The sequence below is a fragment of the Prunus mume genome, linkage group LG3 (assembly GCF_029339155.1).
Source record: "Prunus mume cultivar Tortuosa linkage group LG3, ASM2933915v1, whole genome shotgun sequence".
Lineage (NCBI taxonomy): Eukaryota > Viridiplantae > Streptophyta > Magnoliopsida > Rosales > Rosaceae > Prunus > Prunus mume.
In genome coordinates this window covers 3,880,903-3,896,865 of record NC_142700.1, presented here as the reverse complement: position 1 = coordinate 3,896,865, position 15,963 = coordinate 3,880,903, and the positions used below count along the sequence as shown (strand labels likewise).

The 15,963-nt window shown below is 35.7% G+C and overlaps 1 protein-coding gene and 1 pseudogene across 2 annotated transcripts; both read right to left on the bottom strand.

Annotated features, from left to right (window-relative positions):
• Positions 1–430: 430 nt before the first annotated feature.
• On the bottom strand, positions 431–4,346 carry LOC148918462 (calmodulin-binding receptor kinase CaMRLK-like; annotated as a pseudogene). The gene is made up of 3 exons (XR_016124934.1): positions 2,999–4,346; positions 999–1,222; positions 431–695 (listed from the first exon to the last, which is right to left on the bottom strand). The product of XR_016124934.1 is annotated as a calmodulin-binding receptor kinase CaMRLK-like (transcript).
• A 778-nt stretch (positions 4,347–5,124) lies between these two features.
• LOC148918461 (uncharacterized) lies at positions 5,125–10,395 on the bottom strand. The gene is made up of 4 exons (XM_089047696.1): positions 9,284–10,395; positions 8,031–8,102; positions 5,729–7,258; positions 5,125–5,612 (listed from the first exon to the last, which is right to left on the bottom strand). Exons 1-4 carry the CDS (start codon positions 9,846–9,848, stop codon positions 5,206–5,208), a joined length of 2,574 nt encoding a protein of 857 aa, XP_088903822.1. The 5' UTR covers positions 9,849–10,395; the 3' UTR covers positions 5,125–5,205.
• Between the last annotated feature and the right edge of the window lie 5,568 nt (positions 10,396–15,963).

Sequence of the window (15,963 nt, the reverse complement as noted above, 5' to 3'; positions counted from 1 at the left end):
GGACCTCAGTGGTTGCCTTGGGCGGCCAGGAGTTTAGTGGGTCCACACCTCCCGGGCACAGGTGTCCATTGGAACACCTTTTTTTCCCCCACCTCGGTCAGGCTTTACATGGAAAGGCTCTAATAAAGGAACAATGGGGAAGAATGGAGCAAAGGACTTGACTTGGAATCTAGGAAGAGGTCGCGTGCGTGCCTCCCCTACATTTAAATGGTGCACCTGTGACAGGCTCAACTGTACAAAGCACTCCGTTGAACGAGGGGACTTACGGCTATTAGTCATCAACCAAAATAGGATTCAAATATGAATAGATGATCTTTCATTCCCAAAACTACTAATCTATAGCAAAAATACAGACATGTATATTAGAAAAACAAAAAACAAAAAATTGTATTTTTTTTAATTTGACAATGGTCCGATGAAAATTAAGAAATGATGGTAGAATTCAATTTTAAACATATATCTGGCAATTTTATTTTGAAATATTCAATTATTTTAGAGTTTGGTGACCAAAATAATTGAATTTTTCATCATGGACAATACCCTCTCCAGCCCCTCCACTCACATGATTGCACCATGGGAGGAAGAAATTCGCGAGTAGCCAAATGCAACTGGTCCATTCATTGCAACGACTTGGACTTCTTGTATTAAAGGAAGAATGGACAATTGGGCATCTGTTTCCTTTTCCACGCATCTGTCTTCACAAATATGCAAGAATTTGTTATACATATGTCTCTATATATTCCATCAATCAGATATGGATAGTCAATCCAGTCTTCACGACATATTTATTAGCAAGTTGTTGTACATTTTGAGGCCAATTTCTTCTGCATGCTGTTATAAGCAATACCCAAAAAACAAAAAAACAAAAAAACAAAAAAAAAAAAAAAGTAATTTTAAACATGGTTATTTTTAAGCGTCAGTACCTTATCAACAATTTTGGGATTTGGGCAGGGACGACAGCGCACCCCAATGAAACAAATAGTACACAGATCACGCACCTTATTCGACATATGACCTCTAGCCAGAGGACTAGAGGCACGCACATGATTAATAATGGTACGACAAGCGGAAGAAACCGTAGAAACCTTCTTCTCAAACCGCAACTTATTCCTTAAATCCCAAATTAGCCACACAGTAGTTTCGAACATAAGAAGCCACAGATCCATGAGCTGAGGGCTAAAGTGAGCAGATGGCCCAGAAGAAAGAATAACAGCTAATGGCCCTGGGGTAAAGTGCAGACCAAAAAAAAAAACATAAATCTCCATATGGAACAAGTAAAGGTGCACTCGGAAAATAAATTATTAACATTCTCTGGAGCCATCCTGCAAAATAAGCATATTGAAGCAAGGGCAATACCACGCTTTTGAAGAAAATCCTCTGCCAGAAGTCTGCCATGCATAACTTTCCACACTAAAAATGATTTCCGGGGCTCAATAAAAAGTTTCCAAATTAACTTACACCAAGGAACATTGGCAAAGAGTACTAACTTGCAAATTAATGTTCTTAAGTTCGAACTCTCATGACACCTTGTTAGTGTGTGTGAGAAAAACTTCTTCCATTATAGTTTAGACTATTGCTTATACTAGAAAAAAAATCTGCTGTTTCGAGCTTGGTTAAATTAATTACCCAAAGATATGATATTGGGTTTACCTAATATTCCTCTACTGTGGTTTAGTCTTGTTTTAGTAATATAAATTGTTTCAGATGGGGGAAGAGGATTGGTGGGTGCTAGCTAATTACAGTTTGAAACTGAGAGGGACAGACAGACAGGGTGCAGTTGTGAAGATAAATTGTCAAGCATTCTCCTGTATTGGGCTTCTTGACATTTCCAAGTTTCTGGTTTAGAGCTTCTTGTCAAAGATTGGGCACTCTAATTTCTACTGATATGGAAAACGGAGATGACAAGACAATTCTTCTGCATAATTTAGAGCATTTTGAAATGTGTTGTTCCTTGTTTTGCAGATACAATTTTTGCTTGTTGACTTCACTGAATCCATGATATGGAAAAGAAAATGTGTGTTTCTTTGTTTTGGGTAAACTGCTGTGGTGTTTCTTTCTTGGATACCTCTTATTAAAAAGATACTTGAATCCAATATGCAATGTTGAATTTTAGACATTTGAATGAATACCAGCCCCATTGAATCCATGGCTATAAACCTGCAGCAAATTCGCATTTACATCATGATCAAAGATGAACTTCATATCAGAAAGAAATAATGCCCTCCTACTACATTGACGTTTGACTAAAAACCCTTATAGTCATATCCACCTCTGACCTCAGTCAAAGAGGTTCTCTCCTCTCTAGGAGTAATTGCAAGTATGAACCTGCTGCTAATATGAAAGGTTTCCACTCAGCTCTTCAGTCCAAACCATCTGGTATAATAATACCAGTTCATCGTATTCTTCTTCTTCTTGTCGGTCTTGTTCAATATCCTCCATGTCTTCATCCTCTTCCTCGTCGTTGTAATTTGAATTGGTTTGAGAATTTGAATAGGGCCTAAGGCTAGAGGAGAGCAATATACTTTTTAGGGTTCGAATGCCTGACTATTGGGCCTTAGCCCATATTATCAAGTCCAGCGAGAAGGAGGGCTGGAAAATGGTACGTGTCTATCCTTTATAAATACAGGAGGGAATAATCGGGCATAGACAAGGGTAGAAGCAGCAATCGAATGGGTTTTGATTCTAGAATTGAAATGCAGTAAGAAAACGATGGCAGGGGGGAGATCTATCGCGTGGACTGGAGTACCTACACACCATGCCTGCTAAAAACAAAAATGGAGAAACCATTCGGTGTAAAGCACTCGCACCGTAACAAATTTACATGTTTTGCAACCGTAGCCTGTTATGTGCTGTGCTAATAACTAAATTTACGTGACGATGGTGCCAAAACCAGTGTCGTACGGTACGTACGGGCTTTGTCATTTACGACATTGTAATAAAAACCCGTGTGTTTCATTAAATGCGTTTGGTGTGGAAGATGAGAGTGACTGTACAGTACCTGCAATGCAGTAACCGGAGAGAGGCAACAGGTTGGGGTGCTTGCGCTTCGACAGATTTTCAAACATGTTCACCGCGTCATCATAATCAACGTCTCTGGCGTTTTCCAAGACTTTGATCGCCACGTGGAGGTCTCCGGGGAGTACGGCGGTGTAGACGGGCCCACACCTGTCCTCGGCGAGCTGGGAGTCCCGGCCGAAGTGCGACGTGGCAGCGATCAGGTCCTTGAAGGTGAGGTTCATCAATGGCTTCTCGAACATAACCACCGGAGCTGAAGTCGGCTCTTTGATGTCTGCAACCCAGGAAGTCCCTGACTCTGTTTCGAAAGAGAAGGGCCCTGATTTTTCGATCTTGAAAGGGACCAATTGGACCGGTTTTGAGATTGCCCCTTTGTGCTTTTTGGCCACTTGCTTTCTTCTACATCTGTACGCTATGCAAATGCCTATGGATACAAGGACTAAAAATGTAGATACAGAAGATAGGATAATAATCAGAGTCTTTTTGGTTTGCCAAATTTTTGGTACTTTTCTGACCCAACTATGCCTGTGAAGTTATTGAATGAAATATTCAAGAATTTGAGGCTGCTAAGGGGAGGGAAATCTGAAGGGAAAGTACAATTGATGCTGTTGTCTGAGACGTCTAGGTAGCTCAATGTGCGCAAAACAGAGGTGGGTTTCAAGTCGACTGAAATTTTGCAGCTTGAGATGTCGAGGTACTGGAGATTGGTGAGGTTGGCGAAAGCAGATGGTTGCAGAGTGCCCAAATCGTTGTGAGAAAGGTCAAGAACTCTAAGCTTTGGGAAACCAGAAAGCTGAACAGAGTTGGTGAACCTGTTGGTTGAGAGATTGAGCACCTGGACCGAGGAAAAGGAGCCATTTCCCGAGATGGGTTCGAGCCCAAAGCTCCCTCCGAACCTGTTCTTGGACAGATTGACTTGGACCAAGCTTGAAAGAGACCAAAACCAACCTGGAACAGAGCCTTTGAGATTGTTGCTTGAGAGATCAAGGGTGCTCAGCTGTGACATGTTTCTGCGGTACTTCCATGATATGATCCCGCTGAGATTTCTGGAGGTGAGCTTTATTTCTGTGATGGACGGGCTTGAACAGTTGGATTGATATCCTTGTTGATGAAGCCAAGAGAGATTGAAACCTGCGACTGATTTGAAAGCCTTGGAGACCTGTACAGTTGGAGGACAATTGAAGGACAACAGAAGTTGGACAGGTTTGGTTGAGTAGCTGCTCTGACTCACTCAAGGTTCTTAAATTTCACCGTGACAGATGCGGTGATTGCGAAATTTCTTTCAATTGTTTCCCCAGTGAAGAAATTCTACATGGCTTATTTAGTTTCAAAATTACAAGGTTTACATGTTAACCAAAAACATCTTGTTTTGGTGGTAATTTCAGTCATTTGTTGTATCGGTTGGATAGATTTTGGCCCAGTCAGAGACGAATGAGCTTATTGGGGCCTTAAATTAATTAGCAGGGGAGGGGACCCTGGCCACCTGGGGACCCAAATTTTTCAGAAATTAATTAAAATTTATGGGTTTGCAGCAAATGAAAGTTTTCTATTTAGGGTTTAGTTTAGCAGAAGAAAGCATTGTTTGCAAATTAATGTTCTCAAGTTTGAACTCTCATGACACTTTGGTAGTGTGCGTGAGAGAAATTCCTCTAATTGTAGTTTAGACTATTGCTTGCACTATAAAAATAAAAAAATAAAAAATCTGTTGTTTTGAGCTTGGTTAAATTAATTACCATAAGATATGATATTAGGTTTACCTAATATTGCAAATGACCCACAATACTGTGTTTTAGTCTTGTTTTAGTAATATAAATTGTTTCAAGTGGGGGAAGAGGATTGGTGGTAACAACACCGATATTGTCCCAACTAAAGCACCTACAAAGTCAGTAGGGTATAAGGTTTTATCAGAAAAGGCCTCGATATTATTAGTAGTAGAATCAATCATTATATTTTGTATTTTATTTAGTCAAGTTTCCGATGTGGGACTCATATTCTTCAATAATTTTAAATATATTTAAATAGCTTAGATGAAAAATAAATAAATAAATATATATATATAATGTGTCATGCTTGGTGGGACCCTTGGAATTAGACTTTTAAGAGGTAGAGTGCAATTAAAGACTGAAATTGAATCAAATCAAAGTGCATGAAATACATGTCGTAAGATAGGACCTATTAATTGAAGCGTTGCTAAACAAGAGGACGGTTTAACAGCACACCTCTTCCTGCAGCAGCGTCCTTCAAAAACTTTGTCTTGATTTTGTTGAGTGTGGCTACAGCTTCTTTCATACTTATCCTCTCTTGTGGTGATTCTACACAGCAAGTAAGAGCTAATCTCATAATGGCTGATATGCAATCCCTCTTCCTCACATGATCATCGTCTTCCTGCTCTGTCCCAATCCCAAGCAAATTGGCATCCACAACTTCATCTATCTTTGCATCTGGTAATACTAGTGAGTTTGCAATCCATTGCTTTATATTCATTTCCCCATCAAACGTCTCATCTGTTGGCTTCCTTCTTGTGAATGTTTCCATGAGCACAATACCAAAGCTATACACATCCCCTCTTGTTGAAACTATTCCTTCCATTCCATACTCTGCAATATGAATTATATTTGAGTTGTACTTATATATCTAAATGACATTTGATGAAAAGACCATTTTAAGTTATGTTGTTCGTAACTGAAAGATATTAAATTAGCAAGTACATCACCTGGAGCCATATACCCAACTGTGGCTAGGGTAATGGTTTGGGTAATAGAATCTCCTCCACCCAAGAGTTTTGCAATTCCAAAATCAGCAACGTGTGCAACCATATCATCATCTAGTAGTATATTGTTGGGCTTCATATCACAGTGCACAATAGGCATTGAATAACCATAGTGTAGGTATTCCACTGCCGCCGCAACGTCTATCATTATGTTCAACCTCTGTAAGATATTCAAAGAATAGTTTTGAGAATATAACCACTTGTCCAGGCTCCCATTAGGCATGTAGTTCAATACCAAGGCTTTGAAATCAAGTTCACTGCAACAACTGATGATTTTGATAAGGTTTCTATGACGAATATTGCTTAGCATTTCACATTCCCTATCAAAACTCTTGAAAGCCCCATCTAGTTGTAAACTGAAAACCTTTATTGCAACATCTATTCCATCCAAAAGTGTCCCTTTATATACTGAGCCAAAACCCCCACTTCCAAGTAACTTTTTTTCGTTAAATCCATCTGTCCCCCTTAGAAGTTCAAGGTGTGAAACTCTTCTCCAATGAAGTCGAGAGAATAAGGTAGCCTCTATTGGAACTTCCACATTCCTTTTCCTCTGTAGTAGAAAGATAGATACAGATAGGAGAACTACTGATATGGTCCCTGCGATGATATATTTAGCTTTCTTCCAATTTGGTTCAAGTGTACTATTTTTGCATGGTGGAACATGAAATCGAGCTGCACCACAAAGTGCACTGTTTGAGACAAATGATTGAGCGGAGAAGTTTTGGAAGGGTCCACCTGTTGGAATTTCTCCTTGGAGTATGTTGAAGGACAAATCCAGGTAGTTGAGAAATAAGAGATTTTCTAAAGACCTTGGGATCACGCTAGACAGATTGTTTCTGGATAAATCCAAGAATTCCAGGCTAATCAAGTGCTGAAATGAACTTGGAATAGAGCCAAGTAAATTATTATTTGACAAGGATAGAATTTTCAAATCCGAAAGACCCCCAATGATGCTTGGTATAACACCAGATAAATGGTTATCTGATAAATCTACGCCTACCACAACTTTCAACTCTGCAATATCTTGTGAGAGAGGTCCAATTAGAGAATTTGATGATAAGTTTACATACAAGATATAGGCCAGTTTCCAGAGAGTAGATGGTATTCTGGAACTCAATGCATTGGACTCCAGTGATAGATTTCTGAGAGATTTTGCTAGATTGCCCAAGCAGGAAGGTATAGAACCAGAGAGCTGATTTCCACCCAGAGATAAGTAAGCTAGGTTATCTAGTTGACAAAGTTCATTTGGGATGTCTCCTTGCAACTTATTACCATCCAAGTACAAACCTTGGAGATTCCGAAGTCTTCCCACTGAAGTTGGAATTGATCCACTCAATTCATTGTATCTGAAATCTATCTTGAAGAGCGTAGAAGTATTGAAGAGGTTGGGGATCACTCCGCTGAGGTCATTTTCTGCTATAAGAAGGTGTTGTAGGTTTGGAAGCTCAAGGCCTATGTTTGCTGGGATAGTGCCTGCCACAATTTCACAAACGTTGTAGCATTAGTATTATTTGAAAAGAATATTGACTCAGATAGAAACGGCTATTCAATCTATTTTTTTTCTATTGTGGAGATATTAAAGATTGAGGATGGGATGAGGCCATTTAGATTATTAATCTAATAATCTAACACTATCTAACTCGTTCATGACCTTTAGTATAAAATGTCGCACTTATAATATTAATTAATACAACAATATTTACACGGAAATCTCTAAAAAGTTTTGTGTTTGAACCAAATTAAGAAATCTAGCCCTAATTTGGGGATGAAAATATATGGTTTACAAAATGTCATATTCCCTTGAGCAACACACATTTTTGTTTGCATGTCATTATACCTCTTCTTCTTTTTTTCTTCTTACTTTGGTTAACCTTATATTTGAACGTATTGACTTAGAAATAACGTTTATTAGGCAAGTCAATATGTTATATTCATGATTGTAAACCTTGCTATTCAATTCTAATGAATTTTCCAGCGATTTTGACAAAATAAATAAATAAATAAATAAATTGTTATATTTATGATTAACTATCTCCCTCATTTACTAAAATATGAAATAGTTGAATAAAGATAAATTATGCAACCAAAATAAAAAGATAAATCATAATTATAATTTCTGAAAAATCATTAAGATATATGCACATTTATATGTTAAATTCATGTTTTATGCACATATAATGCATTGCAACAAAAGCGAGTCATATATAAATGTATCACATCAAGGCAATGCAACAAATATATTTACCATTGAAATTGTTGGAGTTAAGGTATATCGTCCTCAACATTGTTAAGTTCCCTATTTCTCTGGGTATCGCACCTGTTAAGTATGCCAAACAAAGACTCAGAATACATGTAAATAAATGAAATTAGAACAAACACCACACTACATAATTTATAGAAAAGCTGTTAGCTAGAGTGGCTATTTTGGAGGGAAAAAAAACTCTTAACTAGTCACTTGGTCACTTTCTAATTGGTTTATTAATATGATACAATTTTTTCACTTGAAGGTACAGTATGGAATTTTTCAAGGGTGTTTTTTATATTTATAAAATATAAATTCACAAACAATTTTTTCTTCTGGTATAGTGCCTGCCACAATTTCACAAACGTTGTAGCATTAGCATTAGTTGAAAAGAATATTGACTCAGATAGAAACGGCAATTCAATCTTCTTCTTTTTTCTATCATGTAGATATTGAAGATTGAGGATGGGATGAGGCCATTTAGATTATTAATCTAATCTAACACTATCTAACTCGTTCATGACCTTTAGTATAAAATGTCACACTTATAATATTAATTAATACAACAATATTTACACAGAAATCTCTAAAAAGTTTTGTGTTTGAATAACACTATCTAACTCGTTCATGACCTTTAGTATAAAATGTCACACTTATAATATTAATTAATACAACAATATTTACACGGAAATCTCTAAAAAGTTTTGTGTTTGAACCAAATTAAGAAATCTGGTTTACAAAGTTTTGTGTTTGAAAATATATGGTTTACAAAATATCATATTCCCTTGAGCAAAACACGTTTTTGTTTGCATGTCTTTATACCTCTTCTTCTTTTTTTTCTTCTTACAATATGGAATTTTTCAAGGGTGTTTTTTATATTTATAAAATATAATGTTATAATGGGCCTCCATGTGAAAAAGGTCATAAATATTCCCAATTATTTACAATGTATCATCTACGTCTTTATCGCCCAACGCCCAACCAGTTTTATCATTTGTAGCCTACACAACATGTACTCACTAGTTTCATAAATGTAAGTTTTGTAAAAACTTTCTGAGTATAAAAAAAAAACATTATATACTCAACCGTTCTTAAAATTAAAAACCAAAATACATAATCTATTCAAGTGAGAGTTTTTGAGTATTGGATGACCTGCAAGTAAGAAAAAATTAGCATAATTTTCTAAAGAAAAAAGAATACATCAGGCTTATAGATTAATAACAAGATGTAAAACATAATGATAGACGTATATGTACCTGATAGTTTGTTAGCCCCTAGATTAAGTACTTGCAATGTAGATAAGTTGAAAATAGTTGTGGGTATAGAACTTGAAAACTGATTGCCATACAAAGCAAACTTTTGAAGTTTGGGAAAGGACCCAAACCAAGATGGAATGGATCCCATAAACTTGTTGTATCCGAAGCTAATAACCTTCAGGCGATGCAAATAGGACAATTCATGGGGCAAGGTGCCATGGAAACTGTTGTTTCTGAAGCGCAGCTCAACAAGAAACGAGAGGTTGCCGAGGGCTGGAGGAATGGTGCCGGAGAGTCCCATGTAAGAGATGTTCAAGACTGAAACTCTGAGGTGGCGAGCGCCACAAGTAACTCCAATCCAATTGCAAACGGAGGTGGTGGTTGACCAGTTGACCAAGATGTTGTGAGGGTCACTAGTGATATGGGCTTTCAGAGCAAGAAGAGCAGACTGGTCCGTGGTGATGTTGGTTTGTGCTGTACCTACTGTGCCTATAGAACTGTACTGCAGCTGCAGCACCAGCAAGAAGGTGATTGACAAGAGGAAACAACTTCTCTCCATGACCATGAGCACAGAAAACAGAGAAGTTCCTTCCAACTTCAAATTGTTTTTCGTTTGTTTTTTCCTTTCCGATTTAGAACTTGAAATCTTTGAATAATTTGTTGCAGTGCCAATTTATGAAGGCAGAACAAGTTGCCAAAGAGTGGGGCACATGATTGCACCCTCGGGGAAGAAATTCACAAGTAGCCAAATGCAACGACTTGTAATGAAGGAAGAATGGACAGTTGGGCATCTTCACAAATGTAGAAGAACTTGCCATACATCTAGATATTCCGTCAATCAGATATGGGTGGTCAATCCAATCTCCTCCGCATAATAAGGACCCTTTTGCTTTGATTTTTTTTTTTTTTTCAGAAACAAAGCACATACACATACATATTCCAGGATAGCAAGCCGGCGGACTAAATTTGCAAGCAGTTACTTGCTCAGACCACGGCCAATTTCTGTTAGTTTTTCGCTTTGTTGGGCTTAGGCCTGTACATACTTCATAATGCTGCCAAAAGGTTGATAGTTCAATAGTAAAATTATTTATCTGGTTAGTGATCTCAAGTTCAAATACCAATAACACTTAATCCCTTCTCCTTTCTAAATTTTAATAAATTTTAACAAATAATAATTTGTGTATGCGACTAATTTCAGTTTGATCACAAAATATTTTTCAATATTATGTGCATTGCATTTAGCTTTAAATCAAATTGAAAAGTCAAAAAACTTGTGTATATTGTGTCTACGGACTCATCTCGACGTGCCCTATGCAATAGTACAACTGAAATTCCCAAAGTCTTTCCCGAACAAAAAGATTAAAATAGTCCCGGGGTAAAATCGTCTTTTATTTGAATATTTTATTAATTAAAAATTAATTTAGGATTGGGTTATTACATCTTTAATACTAATTTATTCTTACTTTGGTTAACTTAGATTTCAACATATATATTGACTTAGATAGAACATTTATTAGGTGAGTTAATATGTTATATTCATAATTAACTATCTTCCTCGTTTATTAAAATATGAAATAGTTTTTTTTACCAAACAAGCGATAGTATTTTATTAGACAAATTGAAAAAGAACATAGAAAACCATTTCAATTAGCAATATCACTGATATGGGTAGAGTTCTCTAGTGATTTTACATTCAAACACCAATGACACCTCACTCTCTCCTTTTCAAATTTTCACAAATAATAATAATAATAATTTGTTAATGCGACTAATTTCAGTTTGATCACAAAATATTTTTCAATATTAGGGCATCATTATAAATGTGCATTGCATTTAGCAGCATATTAAATTGAAAAGTAAATTTTTTTTGTGTATATTAGCCTTTCAAGACACTTTTCTAATGCATGATACACATCCGTTGGCTTTATGTACACAGCTGGTAGACAATACTTCCATTCATCTCAACATCTACAAGTCCTTATCCACTTTTTTTCTTCTGCTGTTATAAGCAATAAAAAAAAACATATATACATATAATTCAAATCATTGAAATTGCAACATTGTTTGTCTTTTAAGCATCACTACCTTATCTTTTGAAAATTTATCATATTCATTTCAAATCTTTTCTTTTTCTTTCAATACTCATATACGGATTTCATGAAAGGTTGAATGATGATGAGATATTAGTCGATGTGATAAACTAAATAATTCTGCGAATTTCATAGTTAGAGTTCAATTGCATTTATTATTATTTTTTAAATTATTTATTTTAAACATACAAGTTATATATCTGGCAATTTAATTTTTAAATATTCAATTATTTGCCTAGAGTTTGGTGACCAAAATAATTGAATTTAAAAATTGTTTTTATGGCTAATGAGGTCTAGTTCAGTGAAAAATGACCTTGACTTGCAAGTTAGTAGTCTTAGATTCGAATTCTCATGACACCATTATAGTGTATGTGTTATAAATCATTTAGATTGACACTTGTATTTAAAAAAAATATTATATTTTTATGATTTTATGGTGGTAGCACACTTTTTTCATTTATGCACTTGAATTTTTCATCATGGACAATACCCTCTCCAGGCCCTCCACACACATGGAATGCAATCATCTAAACGCGGGACGCCCAATACTTTAGTCTTTTTTTGGGTCAACTCATGTACTACTAATAATAAAGAATAAAATTGGCAAAGAAATTGCAAGTTGAAGATTTTGTAACTGTTGTGTGCCGTAGATCTATAAAATCATCACCGACCATCAAGTTGACTTGGTTTACCATCAAGTCATCCACTTATTAACCATTCAATTTCCTGGTTCGACTCTCGTGGGTTGTTACTCCCTGGGCTGGCATCTTTTCTCTACAATCACGTGCACCAATTTTAATTGTACAACGTAGTTTAAAAAAACATGTGACTGATTAAATGTTTGACGGTATAATAGTAAGTCTGATCAACAGTGTAGGACATCTGATGAGGTTAGACTGGATTGAGATTGCCTACGCATGACCCTGTCAGCACTTGTTTAGTATAACACACGTGTTAGCCACTAAGTGGCTGAAGATTACTTGGTGGTAAATAAACTGGTTCTTCTTCTTCTATAGAGTGTCAACCTCTTCCATCTCACACTCATCCAACACACAAAGAGCCGTTAAACTTCGTATTTCCCATGTTTATGTTGCGCTGTCAAACATGGAAGTTGCAATTCTCATGCTACCATGTTTTTGGTTTTGAACTTCGAGCAAATTTCCATGGCCCTTTTGTCGGTAAATTGTTTTTTTTTCTCCTTTCTCTTTTTCGCCACACGAAAGTTTATCATTGTAACAATAATAGTTACAGTCCAACATTCACGATAAAAATTTGACCTTTTTTTTCATTTTTTTTTTCCGGCAACAGCATTAAGACTTCAGGTAACTTATGTTGAACTAGAAGGCTTGACAATAAGTTAATGGTTAAATTAAAGAGGCCTACTTCTCTTGAAACAAAATTGTTAAGCAATACGATAGTGTCATATTATTTTTGTGGGATATTTTTGGATCACATGCGATGTGACAAGGGCACTTGACATAAAAATTGACGCTAATCATGTTTGTTTAATGAACAATTTGTCACCACTAACATAATAAGGTTAAATCGATGACTAATAAACTAAAAAGAAAATCTTTCCCGAAACAATAAATAAATTTACAACAACTTAATATTTTATATTGCATGCTTTTCGGATTGTGGGAAACTTGCTAGCAAAAACTTATTCCTTTTTTTTTTTTGCCTACCAAAAAAAAAAAAAAAACTTAGCTTGTCTATGAACACCATTTACAGAAGATTTTCCTAAACTTGTCGTAAACGTCATATATTGTTATACGAGGCAAACAAAATTAAATACAAAAATAGAAAGAAAAAGAAAAAAAAGCTAAGTATTGTATTTGGGAGGAGGTGGAGGGTATATTCCTGTACCATATAAAGAGCATCATTGTCTCCAAAACCAAATAAAACATCTCTCTTTCCTTTCCGTTTGAAAACTTGAAATGATTGAATAATTTGTTGCAGTGCCAATCTATGAAGACAGAACAAGTTTCCAAAGAGTAGGGCACATGATTGCATCCTTGTGGAACAAGAAGGTGATTGACAAGAGGAAACAACTTCTCTACATGACCGTGAGCACCGAAAACAGAAAAGTTCCTTCCAACTTCAAATTGTTTTTTGTTTGTTTTTTCCTTTCCGATTTAGACTTGAAATCATTGAATAATTTGTTGCAGTGCCAATCTATGAAGACAGAACAAGTTTCCACATGATTGCATCCTTGTGGAAGAAATTCGCAAGTAGCCAAATGCAACGACTTAGACTTGTAAGAAAGGAAGAATGGACAAATGGGTTTTACTTGGAAGTGGGGGTTTTGGCTCGGTGCAATTTCGGATGGTATATCTGAAGGGGCTTTCAAGAGCTTTCATAGGGAATGTATGTTTTCGGTGTTAAATCCATTTGTCTGTTTCCATGCGTCATCTTCACGACAATCACGATTCATTGTATTCCGTCAATCATGATTCATTATGAGTGCTGCTATTTTCACCCACCTGTCCTATTTTCCCACCCACTTTATCTTTAAACTTTTAAAGACAAATTTAACCTTACTGTAAAATGACTTAAAAGGACTTAAGGAAAAAGAAAGAGGAAAAAAAAAAACATGCAGACTTCTGTTCTCACGTAACCCTATTGTTTGACAGAAAGAAAAAAAACACAAGAAAGCTATGACTTCTTGCTCATGATTCCTCTTATGACTTTTCAGTGCTCAGAACTCAATTCTCAAATAATTTTCTTCTCTTTTCTATTCATTCAATCAAATTGTTTATAAAGAAGAAAACAACAAGAGAATGGATGTTGAAGAGAACGATTTTGTGAAAAGGTAAGGAAATCCTATTTGAATAGAATTTCTAAGATCTTTACAATTACTTCAAGCATTGGGAGATGAGTATTTCCTGGACTTTGAATTTTTTTTTTCCTTAAACAAATTAAAAATATGAAAACCTGGGGATGAACAAGTTTCTGTCAGCGGACCAGAAAGTTTGGAAGGTGGGTAAAGAGGTTGCGGGGTATGTTCAGAAATTGGGGAGTGTGAGTCATGTTTTGGTTTCAAGGGCTGGTCATCTTTTGCCTGCTGACCAGCCATTGTCATCAAATTTCGTGATGTGATGTTACTTCTTTTATCGTTTTACTGTTATATTACTTACTATTGTTTGTTTTCTTTTTTCATGGATATGATTATTCTGGTTGCAGTAACGTGGACTTTGAACATGGAGCATGTGAGATGGAAAATAAGATACAGCAAAAATGAGGGAGCGATGTGTAGGCGTTAGAGAGAGAGAGAGAGAGAGGACATGAGCACAGAGAATAAAGTAGAGAAGAAATGAAGTAATTATTAAAAGGGTATTTTAGGAATATTGGTGGGTGGAAAAATAGAATTATGTTTTTTAAAATTTATATGGTGGGTGTGAAGATAAGGTGAGTGGGAAAATAAGACAGGTGGGTGGAAATTGTAGCACTCTTCATTATATTTCGTCAATCATGATTCATATATGGTCAATCAATCCAGTCTCCATCGCATAATAAGGGCCCTCCACTTTGACTTTTTTTCTTCATTTTTTCGTAAATTTGTAATTATCTAGGCACAACGGGACTTAAATTCATTGCTTTAAATTCATATCCCCAATAAACATCTCATTTGTTTTGTTGGCATCCTTTTTGTGATTGTTTTCATCCTCTTTATGTATAAAGGAAAAAGTAAAGAATGGTGAAACATTCAAAAATCCCAAAATATTCTTGATTAATTAAAAACATTAAAACAAAAATAAATATTCAATATAAATGGGACAAAACGGTAAACACACTAACAGATTTAAAAGATGATTGAGATTAAAAGTCCTTAATTAACCCTTTATCTTTAAAATTTTTATTGGTCAAGCTAAAGCTAAACCTTTAACTTAAATTTTTATTTAATTAAAAGATGGTTGATATGAAGCCAAGCTAAAGCTCCCTACATATTTAAGTCAAGGAAAAAATTTCCCCCTATCTTTTAGCTTTTGACTTTTTATCTCCTCTTCATGTCTTTTTCAGAAATATTTAGTTATTCTTTGTTTTTGGTAATCAAAATATTCAGTTATTCAGGCTCAATTATATAGAAAGCTCAATGATTTGAGCTTTTAGCCTAACGCTTGTTCGAATTTATACAATTTCAAATTTGTGGGGTCTAATGTTAATTATACCAAACTTGAGGGGGTCTATGTTAAATTCTCCCAAATATCAATTACCTGTCAAATTGTTGATGCCAAGATCAATATGAGTTAATTGGGTCAAGTTCCCAATACTTTTGGGTATATATGCTTCCGCTGAATTTGTTTCCACATAAACATAATTTAAGAAGCTCTTTGCATTGCCATAATTTGGATGGAAGTGGACTATCAAAGTGGTTGCTGCCAAAATACCCATTTTGAAGACTAGGAAGATGATGTCATATATTATCTGGAAGGCCACCATTGAAGCCATTTCCATATAGATCCAAAGTAGTCAAAGAAGTCATGTTGAAAACAGCCACAGGAACATGGCCTTTAAGAGCATTGAACCCCACATACAACATCTCCACTTGATCTAAAGAACCGATCTCGTTTGGAATTTTTGAAAAAAAAT

Excerpts from the sequence above, each read along its gene's own strand:
- LOC148918461 (XM_089047696.1), bottom strand. The coding sequence starts at position 9,848 with ATGGTCATGGAGAGAAGTTGTTTCCTCTTGTCAATCACCTTCTTGCTG. Across the intron at positions 8,103-9,283 it reads AGGGGCTAACAAACTATCAG|GTGCGATACCCAGAGAAATA; the intron begins GTACATATACGT and ends CATACTTAACAG. Across the intron at positions 5,613-5,728 it reads AGTTGGGTATATGGCTCCAG|AGTATGGAATGGAAGGAATA; the intron begins GTGATGTACTTG and ends TTCATATTGCAG.